Source organism: Drosophila ficusphila, unplaced genomic scaffold (genome assembly GCF_018152265.1).
Source record: "Drosophila ficusphila isolate 14025-0441.05 unplaced genomic scaffold, ASM1815226v1 contig_414, whole genome shotgun sequence".
NCBI classification, from domain to species: Eukaryota; Metazoa; Arthropoda; class Insecta; order Diptera; family Drosophilidae; genus Drosophila; species Drosophila ficusphila.
Genome location: NW_025064328.1, coordinates 1,046,527 through 1,065,201, shown reverse-complemented (window position 1 = coordinate 1,065,201; position 18,675 = coordinate 1,046,527). Strand labels below are relative to the sequence as shown.

The 18,675-nt window shown below is 42.5% G+C and overlaps 2 protein-coding genes across 2 annotated transcripts; both read right to left on the bottom strand.

The window, feature by feature from the left end:
- Positions 1-13,218: 13,218 nt before the first annotated feature.
- LOC108095115 (4-coumarate-CoA ligase 1) lies at positions 13,219-15,149 on the bottom strand. The gene is made up of 4 exons (XM_017196052.1): positions 14,804-15,149; positions 14,537-14,729; positions 14,354-14,476; positions 13,219-14,287 (listed from the first exon to the last, which is right to left on the bottom strand). The coding sequence occupies exons 1-4, from the start codon at positions 15,147-15,149 to the stop codon at positions 13,312-13,314; spliced, it is 1,638 nt and encodes a 545-aa protein (XP_017051541.1). The 3' UTR covers positions 13,219-13,311.
- Positions 15,150-15,429: 280 nt separating this feature from the next.
- LOC108095116 (luciferin 4-monooxygenase) lies at positions 15,430-17,426 on the bottom strand. The gene is made up of 4 exons (XM_017196054.2): positions 17,013-17,426; positions 16,674-16,872; positions 16,493-16,612; positions 15,430-16,439 (listed from the first exon to the last, which is right to left on the bottom strand). The coding sequence occupies exons 1-4, from the start codon at positions 17,353-17,355 to the stop codon at positions 15,470-15,472; spliced, it is 1,632 nt and encodes a 543-aa protein (XP_017051543.1). The 5' UTR covers positions 17,356-17,426; the 3' UTR covers positions 15,430-15,469.
- Positions 17,427-18,675: the final 1,249 nt, after the last annotated feature.

The following is an 18,675-nucleotide window of genomic DNA, read 5'->3' as shown; positions in this document are numbered from 1 at the left end:
AAGGAGGCGGAGGAGGGAGAAAGCCAAGTAAGCAAATTAAAACCGACAGGGGCGGATACAGGTATCTGCCTGGGGGGGGGGGCGATTAAAATTTTTTTTTAAATAATGCAAGTAGCAGGTGGCAAATAATCAAAATTTGTACGCAGTTTTATTCAAAACACACTGTACAAATAAATTAATTAATTTTAATCTAAATGGCGAATTCCATTTTTCTTTTCCCTCTTTTTAAAAACTTTTCTATAACTCTCTCGATGTCAATACTGATTTCGGAATGCGTATGTAGCAATGATAGGCTAGTTAGTCTTAGGAGGAGGGATAGACAAGGGAAGAAGTAGGGCAAGAAAGGACTGGCGACACGCTGTAACACGCAGGTTTCCGAAGTTCACGCCAGTTCACTCGGTTCACGCGTTTTCTGAGGAGTCGGACGCATTCAAGTGAAGCACCTTTTTTCAGAAGCTGAGGGGGGGCGATCGCCCCTATCGCCCCCCCCCTGTATCCGCCACTGAAAACCGAAAACATCTGATGAGCAAGGTGCACTGAAACCTAAAATAATAAGCTAATTTAGGATTTGATTTTTTATTGTCTGATGTCTGGTTAAAAAAGTTAGTGAGCTCCACTATTTTTTAACGTTTTTAAATTGATTATAAAAATAACAAAAATGCACAATCCTATTCTTGTAAAACACATTCATTGACGCCATTTAACCAGTTGTTCTGCTCATTGTGATACGCGATTAATAATATACATATGTATTTAGAGTATGTACATACTATACTATACAAAATGTAAACACAAAGCTGACTAGAAATTGGTATGGATCCGATAATGGTTTGGTTTGGTTCGGTTTGTAAAAGCTTTCACCAAGTTAAAAACTTAAATGAATTGGCTTTTCACTGACATTTATTTATTTTATTTGTTTGTTGACAGCTAAGCTTAACTTTTTTATTGATACGAATTGGCATGACATTGACCCTCAAACTTTTCAGTGTGGAGCATTACAAAAAGAGACAGTTTTTGGGGGGAAAAAGGAGTTCAGAGTGCACACGAATGGAATTTCCCCCATTCGTTGTCAATGTAATTTGTCAGTTCAAAGACCCCGGGCGACACGAGGACTCCGTTTGCCGTATTTTGTATACCATGTAACCGGGATGCACAAGGACCCGGATCCTACGTGCAAGATGTTTACATGGCGGCGCTGCCCTGACAAATGTGCCAAGTGTGCGGACGTGTGCCCAGATCCCAGAGCCCACAACCAGAACCAGAACGTAGATTCTGAGTCGAGTGCAGCTAAAAAATGTAATCAATGTATTTTTGTCACGTTAACGAAATGCACGAGCCTCACAGCTCAACTCAGTTCAGCCGGCTCAGCTGCCCTTAAATGCAGAGAAAGAAAATTATCAGCATAAACAATTAGCCTAATATGGTATATTGGCCTTAGGGTATCAGAATTAAACAAAATTAAAATTATGTAAAATTATATTTTGTTGTAAAATTCCTCAAAGAAGAATTTAAAGATCTAAACTTTACAAGCTCATTTTATTTTCCCCAGAAATATCTATGATTTTTTCAGTGTATTCTTACTACTTCCTTTCACCGCTTGGCAAACATAAATTGTGTCTGTCTTTTAGTCTGTTTGTCGAGCTGCCTGAATTTGCACGGCATGACAGGAACAACAACTGTAAGTACAAGTATGACTGCAACTACAACTACAACTACAACTACAACGGCAACTACGACTGCAGATGACGGAGAAGAATGGGTCCAAATCCTGGGCAGAGGCACAAAGGATTGTCAGGGAGAAATGTCACTTCGCTTGGCAGCAATTATCCCCAGAGCTGAATGAGCATTGACTGAACCGGCGAATGAGTCTGCGTCTGCGTCTGCGAAGGATTCTGGTTCAGATTTGGGTTTTGAGACTTCGGCTGAGACTGAGTGCCGAATTCTAGGCAACAGCTGCCAGACTTTGGCGCGAGCTATAGGCTGCAATTGTGGTACAGTGAGGACTCTCCGAGGGTTGCAGTTGCTGTGATTCACCGAAAAGGAAAAGGAGGGCAGCTGAAAGAATTAAGGCAACTAATGCTATTCAAATGGTGATTTTCTAGATCTTACATAATGAGAGGCTTAGAGCTTTAAAATATCAAACTCATTAATTTTAAAAAAAAAAGGTGAAACATAAAAAAATATTTGTGTTAAGAATCATACCATATTATATTTGTTAATTTTGAATTATTGTTGAGTTCTTCAAGTTTGCATTCAAAGATTCATAATTTTTAAGTGATAATTAATGGTACATAAATCTCCATGACCTATGAGTGAGTTTCTAGTTCCATGTAAAATAATTATCCTTCTTTTTGTATTTGTTATGCCTATCGAGTAGGTACTGCAATCATAACCATTCCGTTGCTCAATCGCAAATGGAACTAGTACTCCCCTAGATCTCTCTTTTCGCTGGCAGTGATGTGTGCCTTATGCCACGACTTCCTCCCCGAAAAAGCAGAGTCCGCAGCGAAGAAAACTTAAGTGCATTTGTGCCACTGCGAGTCGCGTCGTCTGCCAGCTGTCTGCACCCCCTGCATCTGTCTCTTTCCCTCCTTTCCCCTAAATTCTAGCCTCTCCCTCTTGCACATTCCTACCCCCATGTGTAATTAAGTCGAGCATTATCGCATGCAACGGCGTTTTCGATATGCTGCACTAGTGAAATTTATGATCCAATGCATTTGTCAGCTATTTATAGACTGAACTAATGGAGGAGCGTTGCTGGAGAGACGGAGTTCATAACCTTACCTTTACCTAAATTGGATTGCCCCTAGCCGAATGTTATCAAACTGGCACAACGGATAGATTACGATACTGTTTAGTGGGCCAGTGTCGAAAGAACTCTAGATTTATTTTGACAAATGGGGTTGCTATAGATTTGTTGTGAGCTATTGATGAGTAATGGCAAAAAGCCACTTAAATGGCATTTAACTATCAGTGTTATCTTAGCGGGGACGGTGGCCCAGCAGGTAGAGCGCTGGCCTCCGGTTCGGAAGGCCCGGGTTCAAGTCGAGCCCCAGGCTCCCCGAGAAAAAGAAACGGTCTCTTTTTCCAAATCTCCACCACTTCTATGCTCTATCGCTCACTTAACATTAGTAACAAATTTCGGCTCCCCGGACCCGCACACCCCCTCGTCCACGTCACTATGGACCCAACAATAAAACTTTCGTCACTCCTAGATGGCGCCAGGTGGCATCCCCACCGCTAGGATAAGTCGCTACTGGCTTATCACCGGTACGATCGAAAATCATTGATAACGAATCCTCTACAAGAAATTGTAGAGGCTCTAAGCTCCCGGGGTGGAGTAACAGAATGTAAATTTTTTTTATCTTAGCTCTACTCAAGTGTAACTCAACGCTGGCTCTATAAGCAGTCACCAAATTCGAAAAAAACTAAAAGATAACATGGACAAACAGCTGCATACCAAAATGTAAAGCAACCAAAGTTAAGTAGCATTGTAACTCATCGATGGCTTTGCTGATAGCCACCAAACTTTCAGACGACACACAATAGATTAAAAAACTTACACATACTAAAAATGCAGTAATTTCGGAATGTTATTCTTTTTTGTAGCTTTTAACTTTTAATCACCTCATTCATTACCTACAGCTGCACCAACATTATTTTCTCTGACAGCCAGTCAATTTGAAACTCCAAATTAAGAGATACATTAACTCCCGCATAGAAAATTTGAAAGCTCCAAGTTAATCAGAGAGCCAGCTGTGCTCGAGTTGACTTTCAGCGGCATATTTGCAGCATGAGTTCAAAGAGATATCTCTGAACAAACAAATAAGTACCACTCTCTGCATCGTGAGTCACCGTCGAAGTTTTCATGTGTCAGACAAACAGAGAAGCGGAGATCGGCAAAGTGATTAACTTTCTGTATCTGACAGTAGCAGATTCACCTTTCGAAGTGCCGAATTTGCGGAAATCGCAAACGGGAGGAATAAGGAAAATATTCAATAGCTCGAATCGAAGCGGAAACCCGACGCCTCCGCAGGCGCCTCAAGTTGCACTTCGCGCTGGCTCAGCTTTTCGCGGAGCTGCTTTCCTTATCGCCGCGACTGTGTCATCAGAAAGCAATATAAAGCAATATAAAGAGCACGCCGCAGCAGTAAAGAAAATAATTTAACGACACCCAGCGAAATCGCGACAGCTCAGAGATAGAAGATAGCAACAAGTCGCTGGCTGGCTGGGAGTCGCCCGCTTGTTTACCTTGAGTTAGATGACCGAGCCAGCGGAACCGAGCCGCCAGCAGAAACCCTAAACTTCCAGCTGCACTTCTTATCAGCCGCACAGTGCATTGACATTGTTGCACTTGCCGCTTGGCTGTGGTTGTTTTGAAAGCATGGCCAGCAGCTTTTCAAAGTCTTCTCGCGAGCAAGCAAAAGTAAAAGGGGTGCCCCAAGTCAAATTCGACAACTTCATTAGCTAATTTCTATGCTTTGGCTCTCAAAAGTGGGGATAGAGAAAGAAAACTTTCGGGTTTTCTTCAGTTTACGTAAGACCCTAATTATTTTAATTCAACTTTACAAAAAAGCTTGAAAAGTGCTTCCTCCTAACTTTGGTTTTCTCAAATAGACTAAAACGTGTTTACTTATACGTTGTCTTAAAAACAATTAAAAAAGGAGGGCCCACAGACAGAAAGCTTGTTAACTGGATTAAGTTTAAACTGGCCTGCATTGTAGTTTCTGTATAATATTCAGAAATAATATATCAACCTACATAAATATGTTAAGAAAACGTAATTAATTTTTGTGAGCCAAGATACATACAAGTATCAACAAAATTTGCATTTATAAAAGATACATTCGGTTATTAAAATATTGGTAAAGCAATTTTAGTCCATCGAAAGGGTTTAGGCATCTTACTGAATTGTTTGGGAACCTTGTTATTTCTTCTATAACTTAGTTATTTTTATAAGAGCCGTGATAATAGAGTGGTTTGTCGCACATGCCACCCATCTGACTCTTGACCGTGCTATGTTTCTGTCCGCTAACCCAATCCCCTTTGTGAACTTTGGGATTAACATAAATGTTCTTGCTCTCGAGTGGGCTGCTTATTAAGTCATAGCCAATGCTGAGGGCAAAGTTCAAAGGCACTTGGCGCCCACCTAAGTATGCAACGCGTTTTTGTTTGTCTTAAGCGGTAAATGCAGCAAGCTTGTTGCTGTTGTTGTTGTTGCTCCTGCTGCGGCTGCCTTTGTGTGTGCTCTCTCATAATTTACTATTTTAGTAGCTTACACGCACACGGAGACACACTGGAGGATCGGCTTTGTTGACTTTTGTTTTAACGCCTCGCACACACACACACACACACACACAGAGACACCCATTTTCGCACTCACAGCCAGGACGAAGCTCTCATGGACACGCTTCACTTGACGCACATTGTTGTTTAAACTGGCGCTGGGGGGAAATCACACAATTTATAAGTGTGGACCGACACAGTGGAGCTGGCCTATCTGGAAAAACAACAATGCGGCGATGGCGTCTGCTTTATATTAACAAGCTGAAAGAAAAAGCGCGACAGGAGAAAGGATATGGGGAGCGGGTGGGGGGCGGGCAGAATAAAACTGTTGACATTGCCGCAAAACAAGCGAAAAAACATTGCATAAACTTGGGCTCACGCATCCCGAATGAGTAAGTGAGATAGCGATATGGCGAAAGAGATGTTGTGGGCTCGTTGGTGGAAGTACAAAAGGCGGGCAGAAGGGATTGCAGATTGCGTGGCGGTAAACACTTAGCAAATTCTTTGCACTTCATTTTTAATGAAATAAGTTTCCCCCATTGTTAGGTGAGACAAAAATGCATAATAATAAAGAAAGTTTTATTGAAACAAAAATTTTAATAAGCAAGTGGAATCCCAAATTTTAACTTGCAAAATGCTGTTTTTTTAAGTTTACAAAACTTTATTTTGGAAATTGTTATTTTAGAACAGAAATTTCAAACCACTTTCATGTCTTACGTGAGCAATATGTCCTTAAAATCCTTAAGTCTTTTAAATCTTATGGTAATGAAAATCTTTTAATACAAACCATATTTTCCCTTTTTTTATTTTAAGTCACTCGATTTTCTCTGAGTGTATAAATGGATTTATATCGCAGCGCATAATACGATGGCAGCTCGCGAGTTGGCGCTTAAAGAAGGCCGCCGAAAGCAAAACTCTTTTCACTTTGCCATTATGCGGTTGCCTTTCGGGGGGAGTGGGTATTTTCGGGGTGGTGGGTGGATTTCGGTGGGTCAAAACAGTAGGGTTCTGTGCAATAACATATGTTTTTCGAGGCAGCGTGGATTATGTAACAACTCGCTGCATTTGAACAATGTTTACCGCCCAACCTGCCCCCCTTCCTATACTCCATTGTTGTGAGATCTCCCAGCGAAAAGAAAAGGGACAGAAAAGGGTTGAGGGGTGGGGAAAGTGGGCGGGGTTGCATGTGTTTGTGTGCGTGGCAAAGCCAAAATATTTGAACAATTTGCGCTGCAGATTTCTTTGGCAGCCGCAAAAGCGAAGCTAACAGCCTTCGTTTTACATGTGTGTGTGTGTGTGTGAGTGTCGCATCCTTTGGCCTCTCTTTCGCTCCATCCAGCCCCCTCTCTGTCGCACACCCACACCCATACACATACAGGCACACGCACAGACTGCACTCGTTTAGCATCGTTAAGCTTTCCACTTTCCGCTTTTGTATGCCGGGCCACATTTTTCGTGCTAATATCGTTAAAATGTTATTACAACGTAGTTTTTGCTTTAAACTTTCCCTTGCACTCTGCCGTTTTCATCCTCTCCGTTGGAAAATTATCGTTAGTTTGCTTACTTCTTTGCCCGCCAACCGCCCGCCAGGATATTCTTTCATGTTTCTGGGGCTGGATTTTCGCTACATCGTGTAAAATTAATTGAATGTTGCTGCTGCACTGAGCAAGTCCAACCCGACCAGGCCCAGATGGCCAGAAACGGATGTAAGCCAGGATCTGGCCGGCCAGCCATCCAGTGGGCCATGTAATTTAGATGCTGCCAAACCTACTTAAGTGCAGCACTACCAAACCCTTCTGAAATGACTTACAAAAGGAAAACGCAAAAAGTGTCGTTTCGATGAAAACTGTAAACTTGATAATGTTTACAAAAACTATTTACCATTTACCCTGGCAAAACTTGACTAGTGATAACAATATTTAAATTATTTTCGAAGAAGTCACTTAAGTGGTTTCTAGTAATTTCTAAAGCTCAACCAAAAATGTAAGTTTCGAAGGTAAATGAAATTTAAAGAATTTTGAAATAATTTATTTTTGTAAGAATACTGACTTTGAGTCTTATAAATTCATGAATTTAAGCAGCCACTTAAATATTTGTTTTGTGAAATTTAAAGATTAGGTGTTAAAAAGTTCGCCCATGCAAATAATAATAAACTAAGTAGTTAGCTAAAGCTATTAAAATAAATCCTTTTTTCCAGCAGATTGAGACGGACAGACGGACAGAAAATTCGAAATCGACTCTGCTATTGATGGTGTTACTAGTAATGAAAATGTAATTTTTATTGGGTGAGAACGCATAAATGTAGTGAAATTTTTATGTCTTTTTTATTTTATGTTCTACCGCGAATCATCGCAATCAGAAAGTTATTATAGATTAAACAGGGAAAATATGGTTTCCCATGTTCCCTTTTATGCAGTCAGCAATAAAAATGCAATCCCTTTTTGCTGTGCTGCTTCTCGCGATGAAAAAACGTGTTTGGTTTGTTCGTGCCTGATAACAAATAAAAAATCAACGGAAAATATGGTTTAATTTGAATATAAGACCGTATCGTTTTGGATGCCATAAATATTTGTTTGAGGAGTTCGTAAGCGATTCGAGTTCGAGAGCTAATATGCCTTATCAGAGGGCCTCGATTGTTTGCCCAGCTCCAACTTCACCTGGCCTATCTTATCAGCCAGCTCGAAAACCCCCGCTTTTCTTTCCCCATTTCCTCGGCATTCCTGAATGCGATTAAAAACCTCGCTGGATGTGATGAGTTCCCCATTCGCTGTGACAAATATTGATTTATGCTTTAAGCTTTCAACGTTTGCCGTGCTGCATCGCAGGGTTCTGGAGCATATCAAATATTTGCTTAAATAAAGCAAAGGCAAGCTTATTTTTCTGCCAGCAAATGAACTAAGCTCCGTCCGGAATTGGAAGGCGGGGCGTTTGTTTTTCCCTCGCATTGCATGACAAACATGGCAGGAATATTCTATGAAAATTTCGCTCTTTTCAACAGCCTTGGTCCAGGGCAGGATAAATGATTTTTCCATCTTCTACTGCTGCGGCTTCCTCCTCATCTTTTCCTTACCAGACGTAATTTAATGATGAATTCGCTGCTACACAGAGAGAACGAAAAAATACTCAACAAAAAATTACAAATAAAGTTTTCTATGAGTGGGTATCAAGTGTTCCCTATTAATTAATCATTAATTCCCAAAACAAAAATTGTACAAAACTCCATAGGTTACTAGTAACATAACTAGATCGTAGTTAACTTAAATAGTTTATTTAATACCCAAAAAATATTTTTTTTTGGCAATGTAGACTTTAGCCTAAACGTGGGCGTTCGGTTGCGTGTCTTCAGAAATTATAATCCACACAGAAGGAGCAAAAAAGCGAAGGGCAGAGAGGCAAATGAGAAAGGGGCTCGAAGGGGAGGAGTGGATCTGCCATTCGTGAATGCTTATTTATATACATATTTCCTTATCTGCGATGAAAAGTGAACTATTATTCAGTGGGCCCTGACCAAGAAGCGCTCAACTGAGACGCCGGCGGCGTGTGCCAAGACCTCTTGGTAACCCCACCCCCACGGACCTATTTCGCCCAACCCCTATCCTGGCACCTCTTCCCGAGGACCTCCATCCCTCCGCAGCCCTTATCCTGCGTAGGCGCTGCCAAGCGTGGCCAGACAGACGGCTGGCAGGCGTTAGGACACGCGTCCTTTTTTCCAACTACCGCCTCGGTTGCTGTTTTCGTTGTGCTCCCATTCAGGCCGAGAAAGTTTTCCGGTGGTGGGCTTCCTGTCCCAAGGATATTAAAGCCAGCACAACAGCTGCAGATCCTCACGTGGGCCGGCTAAAGGAACCATCAGCACAAGAATTCGAGAATTCGGCTTTTTTTTGGTAGTGTGAATCTATGGGATACATTTTATTCAAAATTATGCATATCTAATTTCCTATTCTTGATTGTCTTGTGTTAATTTTTTTACTGTACCTTATTTTCTTGTTTTTATTTACAATTATTTTTGTATTTTTTTCAGGAATAATAGCCAACCCCAAAATAATTTGTAGCCCATTTTTGTATGTTGAATTTATATTGCACTTTTGATTAAAAAACGTTTGTTGTTTTGCAATTTTTTTAAAAATATTATGAACTAAATTTAAAATGAGAAAATGAAGTGTTCGGTTTCAATGTTCGTAAAAGTATACAAATGTTTTTCCAGGGCGTATCTAATCCCGGATGTGAGCGCGCTTTAAATACTTTGCGGCTCTTGCCGAATTCAAGAAGCACCTTTTTCCATTCAAAATCTTATCAAGCCCACTTTTGTCACACCAACACACAAAATTTACACGAATTTTGATTCTATTGTGCGAGGATAAGTTTTCTGTTTATCTTTTGGGGCCCGCAGCTTTTACATCGAATCCGATTGTAATATTGTGTGTTCTTGCCGATTTTGGGGATTTAAAAGAGCCTTGCAAAAGCCCTCAACTTTCAAGCCAGCATCTTTTCATTTTGCACACAGAAAATAGCAATAGTACCAATACCAATTTTAAATATAAAATTTATACTCACATATTAAAAGGAATTAAAAAGTTCTTTAATATGTTATTTATGTGGTGTAGGTTTCCCACATATCCCATATTTTATGAATAACTTAAGTTAATGGTCAATTTTGGCTCTCATTTTTTTTAGGTGTTCGGGGGATTTTCGCACATCCTTTCCCATCAATCAAAAGTGCGTGAAATCAAGAATTTATGCCTCATTGGCAGCCGAGGCACGCTCGAGCGCATTGAGCAGATAAAAGCATCAGCCGCAGCAGGTCGACACCGGGAAATCGCATAAAAAGCTCAATAAAGGGCGCTTAATGTATGCACAGTGGTCATTGGGGGCGGAGGGCGCGGCGGGGACCTAGGCAACCGCAAGGCAACAAAAACATACATTTTATTAACCGACAAACACGGGCAAGATGTCCCTGACCAACGCCAGTGCCACGCACCGCACACTTGCTCCACTCTTCGGGGAATCCTGCCGGATGACCACAAGTCAGATGCACGTGTAGGTCCGTCGGTGGGTGGCAGCTGCGGTGGTGGGGTTCGGCCCAGGGGGCGTGGCATAAAAATTGCATGGGCTTGAAGTTGATTTGAATGTGGCCCCCGAGCGGGACCCTCAAGGTGGCCAAACTGAGATAAATATTACCCTACCGCAGGCGATTTGCAATGCATCCACCCATGTCCCTGGCACACCTATTGTGGTTTCTGTAACGGGTGTTAAACTGGCCTCCGAAGGCCACCTTGGGCAAGGTTTTGTTGAAAAATTATATCTTAACCGATGAGTTAATATAAAATACCAACTAAATTGTGCTTACCTTTAAGTCGTTTTGCTTAGAACATTCTTTAAAGATTTCTCTCTAAAGATGGCATTGGTAAATGCATAAATATAATATTTCTATTAGTATTCAATTCAAAAAGTAAGTCTTAAAATTTTAAATTCAATTTTAATTGCTAAGAACTCAAAATATAATACAATAAAAAATTTAAAAATATGTATATATCAAATGCAAATCCATTGTAAAATAAATTATAGTGCAGATATATCTAATCGACTAAAAAATACCCTTCAGTTAATCTATTGTAACTTTTCAAGAGTCTTTTTTTGGTGTCTGTACATTTTAATTACCAGTCGATGGGAAGCACATGATAACAAACAAGTTCATAATTTCAATTGCAGTGAGTGAGGGCTGTGGGTTCTCCAGCACCCAGAGTCCAGGTGTGTGGTGTGGCGAGCAGCTTCGAAAGTAACGGCCCTTTGCCCAACTGCTGTGTGTGGCAGCAATAGTTGCCACCACTTTGAACTGGGCAAACATTTCAACCCTCCGAGGCGAAATCAACGCACGGCAGATGTGCGAGTTCAGCGATCGAGGCACAGGACATGTTCCGTGGCGCAGGACATATGCGGGATATCCCGTTCTCGCTCTCCCTTCTATAGGAATATGTATATTCCTTCCTGGTCCTGTGTAGATCAACCCTGGGTACTAACGAATATGTTTGTTTGATTACAAGCCAACGTGGAAGCAGAACAAACTTCTCCATATCCCGAATTCGGTTGGGTTGAGTGGGTTCGGTCCTGTTGTTGTTGCACTTTCCTTATCCGACGGTACAGTTATTGTTGGTATTATGGTTGCCCTTGTTTACACGATTACATATGCTGCGCATTTCCTTGATGAAAATTTAAAGCATAAATTGCAGCTTTTTGTTTCCGGCAAATATTTGTTGAATGCAACAGCAAATAAAATGGGCACAGTATAACTTTGTGTGTATTTATAATGTTTACCTGTTGGTCAAATGAAATGGCATTGCAAAACAGTTTTAAGAATGGCTAAAAAATTCTATTTGTTGAAGTAGAAATGTTTTTGGTTTTGCACATTTTGTTTTGTGACATTGGCTCACTCTATCGGCTTTGAAACTTCAATTCTCTAAAGTAAGCCACTTAGGAAAGGCAATTAAAATTCGGAACTAAGTTTGTAGACACAATCAAACTTGTGGTCAAGGTTGTTAAAAAAGTATTATATCCTAAAGATGTTATGTAAAATAAAAATTCAAGTGCGAGGAAACGAATATATTTTTGTATTGGCAAAGATAATTTAAAGGAAAAAGTCTTTTTGGTAAAGAGATATTTATACTTGCTCAACAAAACAAAAATAAAAACCGCAAGTACAATTCTGAAAGAGGATTAATATGGAGAGGGTTTCAATTAATTGAAAAGTCATTAAACAAATATTTTGCATACAATTTTCTTGTTTGGTTTATAGGTGCACAAATGAAATGTTTTTCATAACTGCACAAGTATTATAGCTTATTCAAACTAATTACGCTGCTTGTGAAATGTTTTCAGCCTTAAAACAGGCTACTTCGTATGCTAAAAAGTTTGTTTTCTTTGAAGAGGATTTCTTTTTTTTTTTTTTTGTTACTAGAGGTTTGTGGGACTCAAAAAAATCGGATGCCTTAAAAGTGGGAAGTGAAAGAGGCTTAGAAGACGGCAATGGAGATGTTGACCTCTTTCGGTTTATCCTCTAAGCGGAAATTGTTAAGCAACTCACTCGCCATTCACTTACCCACTCATTCATTCACTCACCGACTTACTCCTGCCTTGATTCATTCAGTTATTCGTTGGTCATGCAAATCCCTGGCACACAAATTTACACCTTGGGTGCAGTTGGCAAAGCCCCGGGATAATCCGCATTAGTTGCAGAATGCAGACGGCCACAGAAACACCGAATGAGACCGGGGACCAGGAGGCCAAAACCCACCCGATCCGGCAGGACCATTCGGCTATAGGGCTTAGTTCCCCCTCCCCCGCTAACCGATGCTATTACTATATTTCCACTGGCAGTGTGGAAGGGGAGAAAAAGGCAAATTGAATCATGTTTTGTCGAGCATTTCATTTTGGAATTTGTCAAATGTCGAAGCTGTACTGACTGGCTTCGATCCTAAAAGTCCTAAAAACCCCAAACAGAAACAAAAACCAATAAAATATGTATGTTTCGCCAGTCTCCCAGTGCCCAATGCCCCTTGCATATTGCAATTTTAATTTTTCAATTCATTTTATGTAGAATATCTGTCCGAGTCGATGTTTTTACGCCCAGGCAACTGGAGTCGGAGCCGCAGGGGTGCCACAAATAACAAATTGCTTGTCATTGGCATTGCCAGGATCCCAGGGCCCCCAGCTACGGAGAAGTCGACCCCTTTCCTCTGAAGGCCTCAGACAGGGCTTTTACAATTCGAATCTCGATTAGAATTCATTGAGCTCCCGCTCTTAGTTAGCCATCTAAGCTTCTAGGCACGCACAGTGGTTCAAATAAAGGTTTTTAGTGAACATATTATTGAATTATCTTTGACTAACTAAAAAGCTTTAAAAAAAATCATAAAATAAAACTCAAGTGTTCAAAACTAATTTCCAATAAACAAATTACTTTTAGGTTCGGCTGCTCCACTTATTGAATTTCAGTCGCTTGTACTTTTACGAATAATAATTACTAAAACATTTTTACTGAGCTTCAATTTGGAGTTCCTTGATAAGTCCGAGAACCTTTCGTCTCTGCAGCTTGTCATTGGGGGTTTTCGGTAGACCGTCCACAAAGAAGACACCTCCTCGAATGTGATAGGCTCCGCTTAAATGCCTTTCCACTTTGGTTCGGATTTGTTCTGCCGTCAGTCGCTCTCCTTCCAAACTTTTAGTTCGAACAACGGCGCAGGCAGTGAGATTGGTGGCCACCGCATCCGGGATACCAAAGACACAGGCCTCACTCACTCCGGGCAGTCTCAGGATAAACTCCTCGATCTGCTCGGGATAAATCTGGAAGTTGCTGAACTTGAAGACATCGGTGTCACGGGTCTGGATGTACAGGTGGCCCTCGCTATCGAGGTAGCCAATGTCTCCGGTTCGGAACCACATTCCGTCCGAGCTGAGGGCTCTCTTTGTGGCCTCTGGATTTCGGTAATATCCCTCCCACTTGTATCGCAAACGGGCGTAGACAATTCCAACTTCATTGATGCCCAGCGGCATTTTCAGTTTGTCCAGCACTCGCAACTCCACATTTCGCATGACCTTGCCCTCGCAGCCCAGAGGTCCTCCCACATTCTTGCTCAGACCTCCCATCTCAGAAAGTCCATAGCCCACTACGAACCTCTGGCTTCCAATCAGCTCGTACATTCTCCGGGCCACTGCCTTACACACTTTGGATCCGGCTCCAATTAGAACTCGTACGGATTGGAGCTGAGCCTTCAGCTGAACCAGATCCCTGTCGTGTTTGGAGAGCAGTGCAATCTGGTGGGAGGCCAAGAACAGGAAGGTCACCTTGTGCGTTTCGACCAGTTGGAGGAGGTACTCCACACTGTATGGCCGATTGGTTATGATGCGCTTGCAGCCATTTAGAAGTGAGGCCAAAAGAATAATGGTTCCTGATATCCAGTAAAGCGGACTGAACGATAGCAGCACGCTGTCTCTGGTGTAGGTATTTGGACTGTAATAATGAAATTATAATATGATTACCAATATATATTTATAAAAATTATAAAATACTACTTACTTTTTGCAATTGCAGAGTAAGCTGCGATGGGATCGGGTCACACCCTTGGGCATTCCAGTAGTTCCCGAGGAGCAAACAATAAACGCCGTGTGATCACCGTGTAATTTTGGGCAGGGTACATATCTAAAATTAAGCCTTGTTAATAGAAATTGTTTGCTTTTTATAAAGAACCAAGGAACTTACGCCGCAGCTGTGATGCACTCATCCTCGTTGAGCAGATCACTAATATCCAGCACTCCTTCCAATTTTCCATTGATCAGATAAATCTTGGCGGGATTTTTTAGTTTCTCATTGACCGTCTTAATTATATGATAGTTCTCCACATCACAAAAGATAATCTTTGGCTCGGTAATGTCATACATGTACTTCACAGTTTCTTAATAAAATTCGAAAAAAATTGATTAATACAAAAGGAAATGCAATGAAAGTTGTTTAACCTAATTGACTTACCCTCTGTAAACTCCGGATGCAATGGGTTAATGGGAATTCCCCTCAATAAAGCCGCGATGACGACACTAGTTAGAAAGGTGGAGTTATTCGCCGAGATCCCGATGACATCGCCCCTCCTCAGTCCCAACCTCTTGAAGGTCTGGGCTACTCGGGCACTCTGCTCCGCCAGCTGGCTTCCAGTGAGCTCCTTCCCCGTGGGATCGCAGTGCTGCATCACCTTATCGGCGTTGATCTGCATCACCCGCATGATGACCTCGCCCAGGGTCATCTCCGGACCGTAGAAGTCCTTGCCCCGGGGGCCAAACCAAGTCCGCGAAGCGGCATCGTAGTGAACCTCACAGCTCATGGCGATCGAATAAGTGGTTTATGGCGCCTCATTGGCGTTTTATATGCCACCGGACATAGGAAAACAAAGCGGAGTTGTTAATTAGTCGGCCACGCAAAGACGTGCTTGTCGCCAGTGTCATTTAAAATAGATGCTGATTTACTTATTGGCGTGTCAGTCCCGCTTCTGGATCACGCTAATCGAAACCAGCAACGCACCAGACACGGCAGATGTGGAAACTTTTTTACTTCTTGTACGTCTTTCCAGATGAATCACTTTGTTTACATTCATAAAACACGACTTTTTTCAACAGCTGATATTTATTTTCAACGAAGATAACCTTACAAATGGGTGGTAGCCTCGCTCAATTGAGGCCAGATTTTCCTGCGCTGAATCTTCTTGTTCGTCGTCTTCGGGAGATCGTCCACGAAGAACACGCCACCGCGAATGTGAAAAGCTTCACTTAGGTGTTGCTTCACAATTTCCTTGACATCCGCATCGGTTAGTTGGGCGCCCAGCTCATTGTCTTCCCGGACGACAGCACATGCAGTGAGATTGGTGGACACCTCATCGGGAATTCCGAAGACAGCCACTTCATGAACTCCCGGTAGATGGAGTATGACGTCCTCGATTTGCTTGGGATAAACCGGAAATTGGTTGTACTTGAAGACATCGCTGTCACGAGTCTGATAGTGAAACCATCCATCGTCATCAAAGTATCCCTGATCCCCGGTGAGCAACCACTTTCCATCGGGAGTCACGGTCACTTGGGTTTCCTGCGGATTGTGATAGTAGCCACCCCAGCGAAGATTCAGTCTCACGAGGATCTGACCCGTTTGATTGGGACCCAAGGACTGACCATGCGCGTCCACCAAGCGCACCTGAACATTGCGCAGTAGCTTACCCTCACTACCCAATGGTCCTCCAATATTTTTGGAGATGGCTCCATACTCTGTGAGCCCATAGAGCACGGAAAACCTATCAGCACCAAGTAACTCATACAACTGCCTCCAGATTCCCACAGGAACCTTCGAGCCACTGCACACGAAAGATTTTACGGAGTGTAATCTTTCAGCCAGTTCCTGTTTCTTGGGACTCTTGGCCAACTCAGCCATGTGATGGGGCACTGTGAGCACGAAGGTCACCTGGTTCCTCTCCACAAGGGCCGCGAAGTATTCCACGCTATAAGGTCGATTGGTAATGATCCTGCGACATCCATTTACCAGGGAAGCGAGCAGGGTGAAAATGCAGCTAACCCAGTAGAGTGGACTGTTGCAGAACAGAACTGTTTCCGAGGTGAGCAACTGTGGGCTGTTTACCATTCATTAGGGGTCATATTTCACTGGGACTCGATTCTCACTCACATTTTGGCGCTGTTCAGGAGACTGCGATGCGAACGGGTTACTCCTTTGGGCAAACCGGTTACTCCAGAGGAAGTGATGATGAAGGCCGTATCGTCGCCACTCAAGTGCGGACAGGCAAAGCTGAAGGATCAGGACTAGTTTAAAGGTTTTTTTTTCCAACTTCTGGGTAAGTTCTACCTACAGTGTTTTCTCGTCGTATCCAGTACAACCATCTGCGAGAAGATCCTGAACGTTACGCACTCCAGGCAGAGTTCCTGTGAGCAGGATAATCTCCGTTTTGAACTTGAGGCAGCTTTTGACCGCACTCAAGGTCTGGAAATTGTCCAGGTCACAGAAGATCACCTTGGGCTTGGTGATCTCATACATATATGCAGTGGTTTCTGGGGGGTTAAGAAAGTATACACACTTATAGTTTTCAGTTTATAATTAAAGTTATATAAAGGTGTCTCGTAAAAGCATCTAGAAGAACTACAACTACAACTTAGCATATGAAAATTATATAGTTACAACTTTTCTTTACCAGGATCAAAGTCCGGATGCAGTGGGTTAATGGGTGTACCATTCAGCAGGGCTGCGATGACCACTTCAGTTAGGTAAGTGGTGTTCTTGGCCGAAATTCCCACCACATCTCCTCGTTGCAACTTGAGGCGTTGAAAGGCGTGGGCTAAACGACGACTTTGGTCCAACAACTGTCCACCCGTGAGTGCCTCTCCCGTGGGATCGAACACCTGCATCACCTTATCCGAATAGAGACGCAGGATGATGAGGGCCACTTCACCAAGCGTCATATCAGGGCCGTAGTACTCCTTGTCCTTCGGGCCCGACCATATCTTCTCGAAACTATCGTACTTGGTGGCCGCCATGGCTTATTGGTTCCTGTTAGCCGGTCGATTAGAGAAAACAAACTTCCACACACATCAACTGAGTGGTGGCGAGTGTGATCTGGCCTATATATATGGTGCACCTCAGGCGAACTTGGAGAGGTGTCAGAACTAGATGTGCGATCTGCTAATTGCCACATCACGTACTCCAAACCCACACCAGTGTATCCATATAAACGCCTCTCTGAGCTCCCTTGCCTTCTAATAAACTTTGGCGACAGTTCCCGCTGCCAAATTGTCAGCTGTGTTTGGCTACAACTCCTGAGCCCTAATGCCGACATTGGAATAAAAGGGATGACATGCGGGCTTTGTGGGCCCCCTGTTCTAGCAGCTGTAAATTTGGTTTGTTCTGAAACCTTCAGAGAGGTAAGCTTACGACGATGAAGGGTGAGAAACATCTTGATAATTAACTTGATGTCGTTGCTCTAATAAATGTTAAAATGTAGTTTGAAATGTATTTCCTTTATCTGTTCATACAAAAAGGGCTTTAGAATTTAATCTTTACAAAGTAAACAAACTGTGGAATCAACAAAATTTATAAATATTGAAATCTTTTTAAAATCAACATTTTAAGATACTTATAAAACACCAATGATCATGATGACTATTTTTCGGAACTATAATATTTTATGCTCAGTTCTATTTTATTGTGGTGAAGATGTATTCAACACCACTGTGCCTGGTGCGAACCGGTCTATGCCCACTGTCTGGGAATTGCATAATTTCTCCGATTAAACACGGATTGAGCTCCATTCGCTCACTTTTCCCCCATTCTTTCGGATTGTTGGTGCCGTTTCTCTGCGGTTGTCTTCACGTGCCACGAATCCTGCTGCTTGTTGCGTCAGTCCGCTCCGCCAGGCGGATATATACGCATCCACGGCAATATGTATAAATGGCATGTGCAACCGCAGGGAGATAGAGTCGCATCCTTGATGGGCACACGCTTCATTTGCGTGCTTAGTTAGGAAATCGAGCGTATGGCTGCGGGGATGGATAGTGGGATGGATAGTCGGAATGGGAGGACTGCAGTCGGAACTTAAAATTCAAGGCGCATGCACCTGGCTGGCTGGTGGCTTAAACTTCGATTCGTGGCAGGGCGCAAAAGTTCCTCAACATCATCGGCGGACGGAAGTTCGGGCGGTGGGCGTTACGATAGTGGGCGTGCCGCAGATAGTTTCCCCGGGGCTGAGTGAAAAACTCGGATTTAACTCGACCATGACTGATTCATTGATTTCACTTAAATTCGCTTCATGCAAGAACCAAACTAAATTAATTTAGCGGTCGGCTGAAATGTGCAACAAA

Excerpts from the sequence above, each read along its gene's own strand:
- LOC108095115 (XM_017196052.1), bottom strand. The coding sequence starts at position 15,149 with ATGAGCTGTGAGGTTCACTACGATGCCGCTTCGCGGACTTGGTTTGGC. Across the intron at positions 14,730-14,803 it reads GCATCCGGAGTTTACAGAGG|AAACTGTGAAGTACATGTAT; the intron begins GTAAGTCAATTA and ends AATTTTATTAAG. Across the intron at positions 14,288-14,353 it reads TTACTCTGCAATTGCAAAAA|TCCAAATACCTACACCAGAG; the intron begins GTAAGTAGTATT and ends TCATTATTACAG.
- LOC108095116 (XM_017196054.2), bottom strand. The coding sequence starts at position 17,355 with ATGGCGGCCACCAAGTACGATAGTTTCGAGAAGATATGGTCGGGCCCG. Across the intron at positions 16,613-16,673 it reads GGATACGACGAGAAAACACT|CTTTGCCTGTCCGCACTTGA; the intron begins GTAGGTAGAACT and ends CTGATCCTTCAG. Across the intron at positions 16,440-16,492 it reads CTCCTGAACAGCGCCAAAAT|CCCACAGTTGCTCACCTCGG; the intron begins GTGAGTGAGAAT and ends AATGGTAAACAG.